The 18,451-nt window shown below is 53.3% G+C and overlaps 1 protein-coding gene across 1 annotated transcript in view; it reads left to right on the top strand.

The window, feature by feature from the left end:
• Nucleotides 1-6,773: 6,773 nt before the first annotated feature.
• LOC119110083 (RING finger protein nhl-1) overlaps nt 6,774-18,451 on the top strand; it is a 19,463-nt gene continuing 7,785 nt past the window's right edge. The window contains exons 1-4 of the mRNA XM_037233824.1: nt 6,774-6,841; nt 9,719-9,786; nt 14,196-14,353; nt 17,283-17,441. Of these exons, the coding sequence (XP_037089719.1) occupies nt 14,219-14,353; nt 17,283-17,441 (294 nt within the window). The 5' untranslated portion in view covers nt 6,774-6,841; nt 9,719-9,786; nt 14,196-14,218. The remainder of the gene's footprint in view (nt 6,842-9,718; nt 9,787-14,195; nt 14,354-17,282; nt 17,442-18,451) is intronic.

Raw genomic sequence — 18,451 nt, 5'->3', positions numbered from 1 at the left:
TGTACATCCTGAAGAATAGGAAGGTAAGCAGGTGCTACTGCAGCGCCCTCTATATACGAAGGCAAGTCCGGGTACGTCCTGCTAGCGACATCTATAGGTGGTCCCGCCTAGACTTCGGAAAGGGACCGACAGGGGCTCAGAGTCGGGGTCAGAGCCAACAGTCAGTACCCCGTCCAACCATGCGGGGATTCAGAGGCAACATCGGCAGCAGCGTCCAAACAAGTGCTCATACATCCACTGAAGAGTAATCTAAAAGACCGCGTATTTGCATGCTGGACCAACACAGAACTCGCGTGACGACTGCGTGGTACGCGCGGGATGGCTCGAAATATTGCACCGCACGTGATTCAGTATGGCATATAAGCCCGTGCGATAAGAAGGCCGAATTGCAAATGGTGAATTATTTCCAGCCTCAAATTGGGTCGAATATTCCGGTGAGGAAAGCTTACCAATTTATCTAATATAGTACCCGCCATCAATATGGATTTTGGTCAGCTAGTTAGCAACACACCACAAAGATGTGGGCTAGCTACCAAAAGTGGCTCGCGGCACAGATCAAACAGCTTTGAAGCATGGGGATTGCCTCATACTCGTCATCCACCCTGATTTCTTCACTCGCCACTTCATCCTTACCCACGTAACGCCTCCCCTCCCCCCCCCCCCTCCAGCACATACTGCGCCACCTGGCACGAGCCGGCATCAAGGCTGCCGGAGTCCAGAATCGGTGTTGGTTTTGACCTTTTGATTTAAAGGCACATTTTACGTTCGTCTATCGATAAATAGCAAGGATTCATTTGTTGCATTTATTGTGATATTGCATTTTTAACTAAGTACCGATATGAACGATGAAGTATTGGTGGCATCAACATGAGTTCTAAGATGTGGGCTGAAACCGTTATGCCATAAGTGGTTGTGTATTTTTGAAAGCATCAGCATTTCAAAACTAGTCAATATGATATTTCACCTAGCTGTTCCTGTTAAACGTGTAATCAATATTACTGTGGCTGTATTGAAACAAAAATAATGGGACACTGATGGGAAAGCGATGCTTGGCACGGGCCGTCAGGTCGCTCCGCCTGGAAGACGCAGAATTTCAGTCGCAAATATACGTCGAAGGAGCGTATCTACTTTGCGGTGGCCACGCATTTCACGCATACGATGCATGTATTTATGTGCATCGTGTATGTGTATGTATTTCAGTGCATGTATTTCATAGTGACCCTGTGTACCACGCATACGATGCATGTATTTATGTGCATCGTGAATGTGTATGTATTTCAGTGTACGCATTTCATAGTGGCCCTGTGCATCACGCATACGATGCATGTATTTATGTGCATCATGTGCGTGCATGTATTTCAGTGTATGTATTTCATAGTGGCCCTGTGTGCCACGTATACGATGCACCAGTCGCACCGCGGACGGTATGCGGCGGTTTCCGGAATTCAGCAAAATGAAGCAAGGGCAGCAGGCTCTGCGGCCAGCTTTTGGAGCGGCTGCTCACGTAGGCTCCAGCAAAAACACAGCGATACAACCTCACCTCGCAAACGTCTTGTCATAATTTTCATGCTATTTACGTAGCGCATGCACGGGACCAGCCCGGCACTGGGCAGTAGGCACAACAGGGGTAGCTCAGAGCTGTTTGCCCCCGAGCGGACGAATTGCGCAGGTCTGCGCGTCGCGCTACTCCAAAAAGTGCGCACCATTCCCACGTGATCGAAGCCTGACCTCGTCGAGTTAGGTGATCCCAGATAAGGCGCCGCGTATCGGACAGGTTCGCGTGCGGCGCATTTTGGCGGTGCCCAGGCCTACGACGCACGCGCGCCAACACAGCCTCATGGGGGCCTCATGGAAGCTTCATGACAGCCTCAAGGCGTTCAATGCGACGACCAGAAGGCTAGGGCATTTGTGCCCCCAAACCCTCTGGTCACCTTTTTGGGTCATGCCCTCCTGTCCCTGGAATTGGCGGGGGACGCTTTCCCCCCCCCCCCCCCCCAGTATGCCTTGACAGTTTAAGACTCCCTCGCAGATTCTAAAACGTCAAAAAGCGGACGCTCGAGCATTGACGACGGAATCCCGACCCTGAAAGATCCCCAAATTTTAAAACAGGGCCCTTACTGCGATGAAGCCTGCCTGTCAATAGATTGGCAGACAAGGTTTCCTAGGCTCCGCTTTGTTCCCCTCATGGACTAAATAATGCCTACTGACCATGGCTGACTGACCGCTGGCCATACCTGACTGACCACTAACCATAGCAAGAGGCATTTAGGTACTTAAGTGTTGGCTGGGCGGTAGCTGTGTTATGCCGAGTGATGCGGTGCATTGACTTACCGTGTGGCAGCAAACTACAAACCAGGGTCGAAAAAGTGCCGATTTACCGGATTCAGTCAGTGATAAGAATAGCCAGTTCACCGCCTGTTCGACAGCAAAACCACAACAAACGAAGACGTCCGATACCTCATCCGTACGTTGACGGATGTCAGTTGCCCGCCCCTCGCGCATGGAAGGCCTCGCGCCGGACAGCGGCCACATGCTCACTCGGACACTGGGTGACCGTCCCCCGAGCAGCGCGCTGGCACGAGCGGGACGCGCCTTGGCAGAGGTCGTCCGCTGGGACACGGCCGACCGGGCCACCGCCGGGCTAAGTATAGCCCGGTGCCGGCCGCGGCCGCCGCCGTCCCCGGCCCGGCCCGGCGCGGGGGCCGGCGACGCGGAGCCGTCGAGCCGCGCGCACGCGGCCGACGCCGGCGACAACGCACGACCGGCGCCGGCCACGCGGAGGCCGCTGGGCATGCGGGTTTCGCAGACTGCGGCTCGCAGCTCACGAGCTTCCTCACGTCTCATCGTGTGGTTGTATTTGGCTGGATGCCTTATCGGCGAGTTTCATCGGTGGGCTCAACATTGCAGCCTCATTCAAGGAACGCCACAGTCTGTTTGATTCAAAATCCTAGCAGCCATTACATGCATGTAAGCGGTATTACAGGGTGGACGAGACGCTGGCGGGGGGCTTGCGGTCTGCTCTGGCAAATCGCCACACCGCCGCAATCCTGATTGCATATCATCTGCATGACCGGCAAAATCATCATAATGAAGATGCCAAGATGGCCTCCGCATCAAGAAGTAGGAATATTTATCGGAAGAAGGGAAAAAAGAGAGAAGAGAGAAGAGAGAGAGAGAGAGAGAGAGAAGAGAAGAGAGAGGAGAGAGAGAGAGAGATGAGAGAGAAGAGCGAGAGAGAGGAGCAATAGAGAGAGAGAGAGAGAGAGAGAGAGAGAGAGAGAGAGAGAGAGAGAGAGAGAGAGAGAGAGAGAGAGAGACGAGAGGGGAGCAGAGAGACGGAGAGGCAGAGAGAGAGAAGCGAGAGGAGATAGCAGGAATGTTCTCTCTTTTACCAATTCACGACGAATTACAACAAACCACATCAGCTTATCTACAACCTTGGCGCAGATTGGAGCCTTGCTCCGCTCGGGACGAAATGTTCTCTCTTCATTGAATTACAACAACAATCAGCTTTTGGCGCGGCTCCGGATGGGTGAACGAAGCTTCTGGCTTCGGGGGATTACGAGATCCAGAGATCTGAATGAGAAGTGCCATAGAAGGGCAAGGTAGGAAAGATATGCGAGATCAGTTGATTTCCAGGTTTTTTGTCGCAAGGGGCTTAAATGATATGTTTGAAATTTTCGACGATATTGTGGCCATCAAGGAACGCAATTACGCCTCGCTTAGTTTTTTTGCACATTTCCTCCGGCATGCCAATATACCTTATCACGCTACCGGGTAGCGGCTAATTTGACCTCTCACAGATTTTTGCAAAGTAATCCTCGAACGGTGCAGAGTAGCCGCACCAAACATCGTACAGCTGCAGACGATTCAATAGCAAATATTTTGGCGTAAAAGCAAATTGACTGCATCTAGTAAAGCTGCTGACCAATGAGAGATCAAAGTAAGACCATGGCTGTCAGCAAAGGCCATTTCTTGGAAGCCACTCAGTCTGATGCGACAATGGAGTGTAGACGAATCCATCCATATCTGAGACAGTTTCTCAGGCAATCAAATAATTTAATTTAGGATTGCAACAAACCCCATTAAACTAGGGTGCAGTATGAAGGGGCTTGTGTCCGGTGTCGGTGTCCAAAAGACCGGTGTCAAACCCAACCTTCTTTTTTGTTGGAGAGCTTGCTTTATTATACAGGTTTTAATGCTCATTTCGAATTTATTAATGACAGAGACCACAACAGATATCTCTCATGGAGTTCTGAAAGGTCAGAGTAGGACACTGACATAAAATGACCCAGATCAACCCTTCATTTTTAGGAATATACCACCTAGCGTAATACTCAAAGTTTATTGAAAGTCGAAACTCAAAACAGCCTCACAGGTTCTAGGTAGATATGACCCTCTTAATCCCAAACGAGGCCACTGACCTAGAATGAACACCAGCGACTTTTTGCTTGGAACAGGAATCTAGGTTCAAGGCGGTTGCACGACGAGGCCTGGGGCCACTCTATATACCAATATTGAGTTTTATCCGAAGGTCACGACAGAGGGACCTCACAATTTGAAATAAGTGAGTTCACATGGAAATCAGCCAACCCTGTGAATGTGATGTCTTCAGCTCTCATAGCATTTAAGACATCAGAAATCAACCCCTATTCGAGCGAGGGCATTCAACCGGCCACCCGAACGCGTCGTAAAGGGAGTGTTCCGCATCTGCATGGGGTTTTGAACTGACATAGGCATCTTGCAGGTCATTAAGTAGCAGCTCACAGCCTTGCCCTTTTTAGAACATAAGCCCCTTTAGTTTCTGAGGTACACGCCCGCGCAGATGTGCCGGTTATTTCGGGGAGACTAATTCAATGTCACCCAAGCTTCCATGACGCCACACTAGCGTCATGCAAATCCTGACACTCCATTAGCCATATGGTGATCAAGGCTAATAAAAACATAACTGTTTAGTTGTTCACATCTGGCGTTTGTGAGCACGATTATCAGAAATACTGGCCGTCAATTGACTATGAATCAATGTTGCGCAATGCACGATGAAGTAATCAATGACATACTGAGGACCATAGTTAACGAACAATGACATTGTGTTGTCTAGAGCAGTCTTACCCACCTAGAAGAACACCAATAGTTATGAGCAAGCTTATTTCGTCATACCTGATGCTTGCTTTACTATCTTAAAACAAGAAACATTCCCTTTCAAATATTTGCGTTTTTACTTTGGCTTGGTACGTGAAATACAATAAATGCATGTCATGATAGGTTATTGGCACGCGCCAGGCCATATTACGTCAAGCCAATCCTTCTCCCTTCATTTCATATCACGTCATTTTGCATTCTTTCCCACGATTAGCTCAGTTGATACGGCGCTTGACTCGAAATCGGAGGGCAAATCGCTCGAATCTCAGCAATTCCGAACGGAGAATCCAGGTCGTGACCCGTATATAGCTGAAACTCAAACACTATGCCGTGTTTCTCAGGACTCACTAACACCCGACAACGGCCGGATAACACACTGGCGAAACGTTGTATGTATGCTAGCACATCAGACCAGGACGAAAGTGAACAATCATTCCATTAAGCATTCATAAACTTTGCGAAGTTTCCAACGTTTTACAAGCGTTCTCCGACGTCCATCTCAGGTCAGTGACCCGACGTGGCATACATTCAAAACGAACATGTAGCATGCACAACAGTTGCAAAAAGGCAACTGTATAGGTTTCGTGGATCCACATCTGTTCGGTTACGCTCAGAATCCACCGGTGTGTTTCAGTCAGGAGCAAGTCAACTCACATGTATCGATAAAAATAGGAACAAGCTGCTTCGGTTGTCCTGTGTCCTGAAGTCGCCTTCGTCACGTCGTATCAGGTCTAGCAATCATTGCAGACATGTGTTCATTGTGCCGAGAAAATACCCGGTGACCGGTGGGGGATCTGTGACCTGTTGGGGATACTGTGACCGGTTGGGTACACTGTGACCGTTTGGGAATGCTGTGGCCGGTGAGGGGCACTGTGACCGGTGAGGACGCTGTGATCGGTTGGGGATACCGTGACCGTTGGGGGACACCTTGACCGTTCGGGGACACTGTGACCGGTTGGGGGTACTGTGTCCGGTGGGGGGAAACTGTGACCGGTGGGCACACCGTGACCGGTTGGGGATATTGTGATCGGTGAGGACACTGCGACCAGTGGGGACACTGCGACCAGTGGGGACACTGTGACCAGTGGGGTCACTGACCGGTGGGGGATACTGTGACCGGCGGGGAATTCTGCGACCGATGGGGATGCTGTGACCGGTGTGGGGACACTGTGACCAGTGGGGACACTGACCGGTGGGGGATACTGTGACCGGCGGGGAATTCTGCGACCGATGGGGATGCTGTGACCGGTGTGGGGACACTGTGAACCGTGATGGACACTGATCAGTGGAGAATACTGTGACCGGTGTTGGGATGCTGTGACCGGTGCGAAATACTGTGACCGGTATGGGGAGATTGTGGCCGGTGGGGGACACTGCTTCCGATGGAGGGACAGTCGACCGTTAGGGGACACTATGACCCGTGCGGGGACACGCGACCGATGGGGACACTACTTCCGATGGAGGGACACGCGACCGCTGGGGGACACTGTGATCGATGAGGGGGACAGTGTCGCCGGTGAGGGGACTCTGTGACCCGTGGGAGACGCGCTCCGTCTGTCCCGCCTGTGTGTCGTCGGCAGCTATTTCCGTCGTGGCTCCGGCGGGCATTTGGATCACGCCGGCGCCAGTCGCCCCCGGGAGGCCGCTCGTCGGCCGCGTGCTGCGTGGACTCTTAACCCCAGACTGATCTCATCACCATGTGAGTACACTGCATGTGGCGGCCCTGGAGTGGTCACCGATGATAAGCGTGTTTATTCAGCGGGGTGGTGATGTCCGCAGTGGTGTTTTGTCCAGGCAAGAGGATTGAATGGCGAGGCAGACTATTTTGTTTGTGCCATCATGATTCCACCTTCTTTGCCGGATCTCTAAAAACGGCGTAGAAATTACCACTGCCAACCTATTTTTCGTGAGCGGGATGGAGAAAATGGAGTCAGAGTTGCTCTTGACACTCAGTGATCCATTAAATGGTGTTCAGAACTGTGACGGAAATGGCCCTGGCGATGGCCAGGCCCTTTTAGCAATTTGTCATCTGATATCACTGGTGTGAATCGACGTAACATTTCTTTGCGGCAAAGATGGAAGAACGAGCGCCTCTGAATGATAGCATGTCGGAATTAGGCTGATGTTTATAGCAAATGTTATGACAGCTGCCACATTTGCGACACCACGTTTTCGCGTATGTCTGTCATGTTGGGCTGTCGGTTTTCGGTACAACGAGGCGACATTTATCGGCGAACGTCTTTGCCTAAGACATTTGTTTGCCTATAGGACCTTCGGTAAAACACGCCGTTCTCGGATGTGCAGTTTTGGAACCGTGTATACTGTTTATTTCATTTGTGTTCGTGTCCTGATCTTATTGGTAAGTCCGGTTGACTTCTGTCAATCAGTTCGTAAGTCAGTCAGCGTCTGGCAGCAGTGGCACACGTTAGCGATTGACGCATAACAATATTGGAACGTGCTCAGAACGTTAGAATCTAGATGGAGACCACATAATATTAGGGTCACCATGGACGAACAATTGAGCGCGCCGACAAGAGAGACAATGCCCGAAAGCGTTTTGCCAAGTTGTATACAAAAACCACCGGAAGGACCACTTCAGTTGCAGTGCTATGCTGATGCCCTGCAAACTGACGTCCAAAGTCAATTGGAACTATCACGATTATCTTCCACATCTCAGGGCTGATATGATCGAGGAGCATTGATCGTGCCCCGTCGCCGTCTTCAGGGCGTCCTTTCCGTCTATTGGCCCTCAGATCGCCAGGGATCCCCAACTTTCTAATGGGCACCTGCCTGATCTCCGGTTACTGCCGATGGCCCTGGAGCGATCTTTGAATCCAAGACTTGCTAGAGGAGGCCGATGGTTGCATTACACCATGCTGCTCAGTTATAGCAGCCTGGTAATTATAGGGTCTTGTATGCCACACAGAGCCCTTCATAATGGCATCCGTACCATCTCGGCTCTCATGCAGTTTGCTTCTTATGAAGGCTGCACGGTGCACGTTGTCGTGAAAGCCTCAGGTGAAGCGTCAGCGATAACATTGATCATATAAGCACCCAGGAGCCAGAGCGCCAGACGATAATCGAACCCAGGCCTACCAGGTACGCCCACGACCAAGTCATTGCGCCCCGGGCGGTTTTCTTCAAGGGCTATCTTGACCAGCTTTCGAAAGGCCCATGCCACTATGCCTGCTGACTTTCTCAAGCCTCTGTCTGCTAAGATGGCTCTCGGCCGTCCCAGAAATCCGCTGTTTTTCCCAGCCTTTTTTGGTCCTTCGAAGCCCTTTGATGTATGTCGTTCCATTTTGCAGCTTGCCGGCCACGCTGGAGACAAGGATTCCTCGAGGCCTTGCTTTCATATCAGGCCTTTCAACCAATTGTTAGAAGTCCGTTATCGTATACAGGACCTGCTTTGGCGCATTGGGTCTGCTTGATAATCTTTTGGCTCTCGTCGTATTGGCCTCCTGGTGCCCTTAGGACCACCTCGTGGTCCCGTTCCATACTGGGGATACTGTCTATATAAGCTAATGTCATTGGTTGACCAAAATGGCTCGAATGCATAGATGAGTAAGAACATGCTTTCGGTGGATATGCATGTACCATAGGACCATGTGCGCATTTCGGTTTCGAACATCCATTAGCTTCTCCCATCGGCTGGGTAGTACAGGCATGTGCATGGAGGCTTGCCAAAGTTTAAGTGGGTCAAAGAAGGTCAGAAAATGTGGAGGGTCAGGCACGTCTGTAACTTGATTGCCGCCGTAAATATCAGTGATGAATGGATAAAAAGAAGCACGAGACCGGCCCGCCTCATTAGAAATAAGAAATGCCCGTGCCATTGGCACATATATGCAGCGATATATCTCTCGCATCTTTACCGTTCTCTAATTGGCCACTGGCACCCGGTACTCCAGTTCGTTTTCACACCCCGTCCCGTTCGACGGGAGGGCAGCAGATTTCGCCGATGTTCGGCCAGAGGCCAGTGTCGTTTGTCAGCTCGGCTAAAAATGGCGGCCGGCCATTCCGCGAGACGGACGGGGCCAAGTCGCATGCCGCGACACGAGGCCACGGGTGCCCCCACGCCGTTGGGACGTCCGTCGGGCCGCCGGTCCCGTCGGAGGGGTGGTTCACAGGCCACCAGTGCGGTGGAAGACCGGGATACAGACCGCTGGTCTGGCCAGTGCCAGGGGTAGGCTGGGACCGATGCTCGCTAACATTCATTTGTGCAAAGCACCATCCTGAGCTAGCGCACCCGTGAAGGCAGATGTGGAGCATGGCACATTACCTGTCTATAGTCATGCCTTCCTGTCATATCGTGTGTAACTCCAAACAGAAGATGCGTTTATCTCCAGGCAGCGCTCACCACTAGAACGAAAACACTAACCGCTCCCAAAAAAAGCTCACACCTGAAAGAACCCCTTAGTTTTCACCGCACTGTCCAGCATTTTTACAGTATTCACAGCCGTTGTGCCACAACGAATACGTTTGACGTGTGGTCATGATGTTTCATGGAGCCACGAACCACGTACTACACCGTGTCTGACCCTGAAGTCGTTAGTAACACGGCTTTCCTTTACCACAGGGCGTCGTAATGTTGGACGGATAGGCCTCGTCCCTCCTGAGGGAGGGGCTGCATCGGGACAAAACCAGGTAAGCTGGAGCGAACGGCGCGTCCAGAATGATACGCTCTTGTCAGACTCTATTAACTCCCGTCATTATTCATAGGTGTAGCCAAACGACGGGCTGTCTTAACAAAATGGGGTCTGAAAGCACTTCGGTTTGTAAGCCCGAGTTGGGATGATGCTCATGATGACTTATTGCACTGCTCGCCAATCCAAATGACCTCCTGGTTTGCGTGAAATGTGCATCGCAACAGTGACCTGGCAATGCGACTGGGCAAACAACATAGATCAGTACAGGCCAAAAAAGGCCAGTCTTACCCCCACCCCTACCACTTGGTGGTGAGCTACGGCCCTTGGCATTTTGGTGTAGTTGTGGCCAATGACACTCTTATCGTGACACTCTTGTCTCGCAGTGTCATTATATTAACGTCACGCTCCGACCATGCCGGCCGCCCAGCACACTGTCCGCGCTCGCTCCGCCGCTCGCCTGTTCGGCGCCTCGACCCGGTGATGCCCGCGGGACGGGCGCCCCTGACACATAGGCAGCCCGCAACGCACCAGGCTGTGGCCGCAAGCCCACGCTACAGGAGTTCCCCAACCTTCGAGGCATATTTCAAAAACGAATTCTGGTGAAGCCTCAGATCTAGTTAGTCTAATACTAGCACTAGCACTAGCACATTTTTGTCTAAATTGTGCTTCAAGCTTTCGTAGCGCTATTATGCAAACATTTTGACACATTAGTGCACTGCAAACATTATAGAACACACACGTTGCAAAAAGCGAGGGAAAAGGAATGTATTCCCTCCATGGTCATGAGCTAGGAGTCAAATGAGTTTTCTCCCGCTGGGTCGGCTACTTCAAATGGAACTTCTGAGCTATTCATAAGGATTTCGAGAGAACGAGCATTGCTGATTACAGGAAATGTTTCACATTTGAAGATCTTGGAGCAAGCGTCAGATATGATGACATAATCTCACCTATAACTATCGATACACTTTTTAAGTGGAAAACACTGCTTAAGACAGCACAACTTTCTGTTAAGTAAATCTGCTACTCAATGGGTCTTGGTTTGATTACGTCATCGTCAGCTGCACAACATTGCTTAAGAGCCAATTGGCGGCCGCTATATCTGGAAATCGTGCTCACGAACGCCAGATATAAACGCCTCAACGATTATACTTTTCTTCGCCTGGATCGCTGCATGTCTTATGGAAAGACAGGATTTGAATAGCATTATGATGACGGCATGAATGCCAAGGTGACTTTAAGATACTCTCCCCATATTCATTTCCCCATGTTCGTGGGCGTATAGCTCAGAAACTAGAGGAGCTTAGGTCTTGAGAAGGGCGATATTGTGAACAGCACCGAAAGGCCCTCAAGATAGTTATTTTAGTTCAAACACCCATACAGATGTGGGACGCTTCCTTAAGTGCAGCATTAAGCGAAAAGTACAAAAAGGGCGGATATTTCCCTCATCGGGGCTCGGACCACCCAAGCGGGACGTTATTCTCCGGCTGGCCCACATGGAAGCCGGACGGCCAGAGGTCATCTTTGTGACCTGGCCGCGGCTGTCGCCCGCTCCACAAGGGAGTCGGGCCGCGAGCAGCGTCCGACTCAGCCCTGACGCTGCTCCGCCGCAACTGTCGTCCGCTCCACAAGGGCGTGGGCCGGGAGCAGCGTCCCATTCAGCCCTGACGCTGCTTCGCCGGCGCGACGGCCGTGGCCGAGGCGCATTCCGCGGGCTTGTGCCAAATTCTTTGGAAGACGGGCCAGTGGCGAAATATGAATCGGGACAGATGGCCATTAAATCACAGAGAAGCGGCCGACCTGAGTGTAGAGCTAGATGTTTTAACTGAAGAGACGTGAAAAATGGAAGCAGCAGAAATAGGCGGCCAAAGGCCATCTTTAAGTGCAAGGAGGGGCGGAGAGAGGGAGACCGAGTGTGGAGACAGAGAGAGAGGGAAAGGCAAGAGCGTTTGTGGGGGGGGGGAGGGGTGGTCGACGATCACGTTTCAGCCTCTCATTACTGCGCAAACTATAACTCTTAACGGATACCCCACCAGCCATTTTCCGCGAATGTGACATGACGGCATCACAGGCAAAAGTTTCTCCAGGCGGCAGATGATACGGCGGATGTGTGTGTGGTGGTAGCGCAGCTTCGGCCGCCGCGCCGGGGGCGGCACAAGAGGCGCGGAGCACGCGGTGCCGGGAGGACGCTGTCGGGCCAGCTGGCTAGCAGCGCCCCCGAGCGGCCACAAATACACCTGGAACTGCACGCGGACACAAATGGCGCGACGCGCGCCGCCGCCAACCATTGCAGCACCCCGCACGGCGGCGTGCGACCCGACGGGGCGAAGCGCAGCTGCCTCTGCTGGGAATGTGGACCTGCGTTGTGCCAATGAGGTCCGGCAACAGACAGCAGCAGCAACATGTGTTGCGTAGCGGCACATGTAGGCTGGTGTAGGCATCTGGTGGAGATATAAAGGACTCTGAAGGACCTGCCTCTGTTCTCCTGCCTGTGAAAAATTCGTTGAACTCAAGAGGGGGCGAGTTGCTTTGCTCGGAATTCACTCACGCTCGGACATGCCATGGTCAGTGACAGCAGCAAACATGCCAGGAGAGCATGTGAGTGTCCACTACCGATAACAGGCGCCAGTGAGGTGTGTACCAATGTCGACCTGATCCGCTGCGCTTGCCAGGGAGCACAACTACAACAACAACTACAACAACGCCTGACACAACCGCTTACCAGCGCTTGTTTCGGGTGCACCGACACTGTGAATGCGTACACTGTGTTCCTATTGCGGGCATGTGGATGTGTGTCTGCATTGGGCATAATATGTGTACATACCTGTGAAGAATCCAACAAAGGGTACGACCGCTGCAGAGGGGATGTGCGTTGTGGTCTAGTGGAGTGTAACAAGACGACAGTAGCATAACGTAGCATGTAAGAGATCAAAATTACCGTATTCAAGTGATCAGTAGTTACAAACAAGGGCACATGCCGAGCTTGTCTCAACGCCCACCATACTCCCTTTGTACTAGTGACGAACTAGTGCGTGTACTAGTGCGTGTGCGTGTGCGTTTGTACTAGTGCGTGTTGAATGTCGGCGACGGACGTATGTGTGCTGTATGTCGGTGACAGACGTATGTGTGCTGTACGTCGGTGACAGATGTATGCGTGCTGTATGTCGGTGACAGACGTATGCGTGCTGCATGTCGGTGACAGAAGTATGCGTGCTGTATGTCGGTGACAGACGTATGCGTGCTGTATGTCGGTGACAGACGTATGCGTGCTGTATGTCAGTGACAGACGTATGCGTGCTGTATGTCGGTGACAGGCGTATGCGCGCTGTATGTCGGTGACGGACGTATGCGTTCCATATGTCGGTGGCCAACGTGTATGTCATGTGTGCCAGCAATGGACAAAAAATGTTCTTAGTGTCGTGACAGACATGACAGTCCTGCGTGCCAGTGACAGATATGTGAGTCATGTGTTCATGCGTCGAGTTGGGATCATATGCTGGTACTGACTTCTGCACTCCGCGTGCGAATAGCATACAAAGGCGTTTTGCGTGCCTGTGACCAACGTGTGAGCTTTGTGAGTTAGTGGCGTACGCATGCTGGCGTCAGCAATAATCGTGTGAGGTGCATTTATCATGGACGGACGCGTGCACTGTGCAGTGGTGCCTGCGCCAGCAACGGACGTGCAGCTGTGCGTTGGGACTTACGACAGACGCTTGCGCTGCGTGCACCAGCGACCCGCACCTGTGGTGCGTACACCAGCGACCTACACCTGCGCTGTGTACACCAGCTGGCCTACACCTGCGCTGCGTGCACCAGCGACCTGTACCTGCGCTGTGTACATCAGCGACCTGTATCTGCGCTGTGTACACCAGCGACCTACACCTGCGCTGCGTGAACCAGCGACCTACACCTGCCTTGTGTATACCAGTGACCGTTCCCGAGGTGATGTGACGTTTACGGCCTCTGTGTACACCGGCCTCTGTGTACGGCCTCTGCGTACACCAGCGACCTGTATCTGCGCTGTGTACACCAGCGGCCTACACCTGCGCTGCGTACACCTGCGACCTGTATCTGCGCTGTGTTCACCAGTGGCCTACACCTGCGCTGCGTACACCTGCGACCTGTATCTGCGCCGTGTTCACCAGCGGACCTACACCTGCGCTGTGTACACCAGCGACCTACACCTGCCTTGTGTATACCAGTGACCGTTCCCGAGGTGTTGTGATGTGTACGGCCTCTGTGTACGGCCTCTGTGTACGGCCTCTGCGTACACCAGCGACCTGTATCTGCGCTGTGTACACCAGCGACCTACACCTGCGCTGCGTGAACCAGCGACCTACACCTGCCTTGTGTATACCAGCGACCGTTCCCAAGGTGTTGTGACGTGCACGGCCTCTGTGTGCTCTTCAGGTGCGCCGGCGGCGGCCGCCGCCATGGACTCGTTCGACTCGCTGCTCACGTGCTGCATCTGTCTGGACCGCTTCCGAAACCCCAAGCTGCTGCCATGTCAGCACACCTTCTGTATGGAGCCCTGTATGGAGGGCCTGATCGACTATGTCAAGCGCCAGGTGAGGCGTCGCCGCCCGCTGGTGCCCGAGGCGCGGCCGGCTACTCGGTCGCCGCCCGCTGGTGCCCGAGGCGCGGCCGGCTACTCGGTCGCCGGTCGCTGGTGTCCGAAGCGTGACCGGCCACTCGGTCGCCGGTCGCTGGTGTCCGAGGCGTGACCGGCCACTCGGTCGCCGCCCGCTGGTGCCCGAGGCGCGACCGGCCACTCGGTCGCCGGTCGACCGGGCGTCCGTCACGATTAACTTTGGAACTCTGCATGCAGCTGGTGCTACAGAATACCGCGAAATGGATGGTGGTGTAGATGGAAGAATCGGAGACGTAACTTCGAACCGCTACACTGCGGAAAGTGGATGCCGTGGCTGGTTAGAGGCTCTATTTACTTATCTGCGGGGTTGGCGGGACTTTTTAGGAGGGGGTTTGGTCGGGGAGGCCAGCACGGGGGAAGGCGAGAGTGTGTCCCACCAAATAAATTGGGGAGGCTCCTCTTTCCCCAAACTAAAAGCATTGCAATCACGCGTAGAGTATCAAAATTGAGATCAAGGAGGCCCCATAATTGAGGTAGAGAGTAATAACTCGGGCTCAGAAGACCCTTTGACCCTTAGACCCTTATTTAGACCCTTATTTAGTTCACGATACCTGTTTTCTGGGTCCTGAAGTCACCGCTATGAGCAAGGTGGCCAGTGTTCCACATCAGGAGACCCAATGTTGGTTTGAATAAGGCCATTTTCTGGCTTGGGAGGTGCCCATTACAAAATAGGAGGCCTCTGTCCTGGATTAAAAGACGCTTTTGACATTTAGGAGGCCTCATTTCTGGAACAGGAGATCCCATTCACGCATCAGATGGCCACGGTTCCGGATCAGGATGCTCTGTTTTGGGATAGCGAGGCCCTCTGGCTAGACTTAGAGCCCCCTTCGCAAGTGGGAAGCATCCTGTTCTGGATTAGGAGGCCCCTCTGTGCATCGGGATGCCGTTTTCTGAATCATGTGCCCCTGTTTTACATTACCGAGATATTTTGCTGGATAATTAGAGGAATTCCATCCAAGATATTTTAGCTGTCGACATTTGTTTACTTGGATATGATAAATGTAGCAGTTGAAAAGCGGGCACATGCGCTCGGTGTCCCTGCTCCTTGAATGCGACGATGCACAGGAGGCCTCCCTGTGAAGAGGCCCCATTGTGTCCAGGACACCCCTGAAAAATCCTGCCCCAACATCTCAAAACCCTCGGAGCTGCCCCTGGTGAGAGAAGCTACATTGCGCTGAGTTCCGCGCTGGACGGGCTGATGGGGCTTGGGTGTCAAGTGTCCGTTCCTTGATCTGCCGTACTTTTCTGTGAGCCTCCTTGCCGGTGGGGTTACTTTATCTCGTACAGTATCATCAGTATCATCAGTATCATCAGTATCACCAGTATCATCAGTATCAGTATCAGATGACAATATCATCTTCCCGCCCACATGACACGTTTTGTGTTTCCAGACATAACTGGCTCGTTCCGGGTGTTCATCTTGTCGTATTGCTGTAACATGGTTCACGGTAGACGACCTGTTTTACCTTCGTATGACCTTCGACAGCTGCAGGGGATGACGCGTATGCAGCGTGCTGTGTGCGTTCTCAGTGGGTGCCGATGGCCTGGGCTTGGTGAGCGCCCACCGCAGTGTTGTGCTGCTTCTGAACACTGTCCCCATGTTGTGGCGCAAACGAATCATCCCAGCGTATTGTGGAAAATAACACCATCGACAACGATAAAGTCCGCATTTTTTGGGTGGTGGGCGGGGGGGGGGGGGGGTATCGCCCGTTCGGCCAGCAATGACCACTTGAAGGCTATGAGATGGAAGCAGGTAATGGGGAAGGGAGGGGTAAGATCACAGCACCTACGACTCCTCCACCGAGACTCGGTCCGCACAAAAACTCTTCTCCGGGGTATGTGCGACTGCTGGGGCGGGGTCAGGGGACATTCATGGCTGTTGCATGCAGGCCGCTTCGGATGAGCGGGGCGTCGTGAGTATGCTGGACGAGTGCGAATAAGGACAGAAGCGCGGGCTCGCAGAGGCTCGAGAGTTATTCTGTGCGCCGGCGACGTCCGAAGTGAAACGCACTGTTTGTGGAAATCGCATGCACTTGACTACTGCAGCCATCATGTTCCTGGACAGTGATATGATCAGCAATATAATGCCTGTCACGTATCGCGCTGTCAGCAACACGCCGCCTGCGTCACCACAAACGATGTGCCCACCAAATGTGGAAGTCTGAATCCCACTTGTGGCTTGCATTTGCTTCGGTCGATTTGCTAGACACAAATTTTACTAGTCTTGCTTTCTCGTGCGCGTATTTAATTTCGAAATTACAGTTCCAATGCAATGTGATTTTAACAACTTGCGAGGTGCAACGTTATATTGAGTTCATGTTGTAATGCACACTTGATCGTCCCCGTTGGTCAGTCGCTCAGTAGCGTGCGCAGGATTTGTCTGTTGCCGGGTGCTGAACGAGTTCAGCTCACGCGAGCCTCCGAAACGGCCAGCACGGTCTTGATGCAACACTGATGTGACGTAAGTCATTTGTTCTAGCCCCGGACAGCTCATTTATAATTCGCATGCGACAGCTGCGCTAAATACCTTGCAGCAGACAGCTCCGAACACCCGATCACGTTACCAGTCAATGTCCATTACCGGCAGTTTAAGACACCTGGTATGTCGTGTTACGTTTTGCAACTATGCTCATGAAAACAACCGAGGGGAGGGGCTAGGGAGCTGAGGCCAGGCTGTGGTCTTACATTGCCCGTGGCAACTTAGCATTATGAAGATTTAGAAAAAAAAATCTGCGTTAACACGTGGTTTTGGATTTCTCACTTCTTGCGACACTCTTACGCCATGCAAGGCAGCGACAGCCACCTGGCGCATGGTTGAGACCGACGCCCATGTGCCCCGTCGACAGGTGAAATGTCCCGAGTGCCGCGCGGAACACCGGATCCCGTACAAGGGCATCCAGGAGTTCCCCAGCAACGTGACGATGCAGCGCTTCCTGGAGATGTACCAGGCCATCTCGGGCGAGCTGCCCGACCCCAACCAGGGCCAGGTTATGGAGCGGTGCGCGGTGAGTGCCAGTCCGGTAGCCTCCGAAGAGCATGGCGCTGTGCCAGCCGGCATTACGTCTCCGGGCCTAGCAATGCTTAAAAACGCACCTGGTGTCTCTAAAGAAGCCACAGGAGGCTGCCGGGGGACGCGGGGAGGGAGATTTTGGAGAGGGTTCGAAGCAGAGCTCGGGTCAGGCGATCTCCCCGCTCCCGCGCCTCCTGACGCTCCAGCGCCGCCTGACGCTCCAGCGCCGCGATCCTCACCTGCTGTGTGAGCCGCACGGTGAGACGCTCTGCCGAAGTCTGGCCCTTGGCCGAGATGGGCCGCCACGGCTTCACTGGCTGTCAATTCGCAAACCACGGGGCGCTTCACCAACCATGGATCGCGTTGTAGCATGCCTGGTAGTGAGTGTCCCTGAACATCCTGCCCGATCGTACCTGTACGGGCCTGAACACTCCACCCGGTCGGACCTGCCCGACCCTGAACATCCTACTCGACCGGACCGGTCCAGCCTTGAACACCCTGCCCGACCGAACCGGTCCGACTCTAAACATCTCGCCCGGCCGGACCGGTCTGACCCCGAACACCCTGCCTGACCGTACCTGTACAGCCCTGAGCACCCTGCCCGGCCGGACCCGTCTGACCCTGATCACACTGTCCGGTCGAACCGGTCCGCACCTGATCACCCTTTCCGGTCGAACCTGTTCAACCCTGAACACCCTGTCCGGTCAAATCGGTGCGACCCTGACCATCCTGTCCGACCGGACCGGTCCGACCCTGACCATCCTGTCCGACCGGACCGGTCCGACCCTGACCATCCTGTCCGACCGGACCGGTCCGACCCTGACCATCCTGTCCGACCGGACCGGTCCGACCCTGACCATCCTGTCCGACCGGACCGGTCCGACCCTCAACACCCAGCCCCACCCGTCTACCACGCATTGATGGTCGCTGGGCAGAGGCGCGTTCAAGGACATTTTGCGGGTATGATGTACACGACCGAGGAAAGATTGCGCCGCCAATAATGCT

Source organism: Pollicipes pollicipes, unplaced genomic scaffold (genome assembly GCF_011947565.3).
Source record: "Pollicipes pollicipes isolate AB1234 unplaced genomic scaffold, Ppol_2.1 Scaffold_7231;HRSCAF=8579_pilon_pilon_pilon, whole genome shotgun sequence".
Taxonomy (NCBI): domain Eukaryota; kingdom Metazoa; phylum Arthropoda; class Thecostraca; order Pollicipedomorpha; family Pollicipedidae; genus Pollicipes; species Pollicipes pollicipes.
This window is presented reverse-complemented; position numbering and strand designations above follow the sequence as displayed.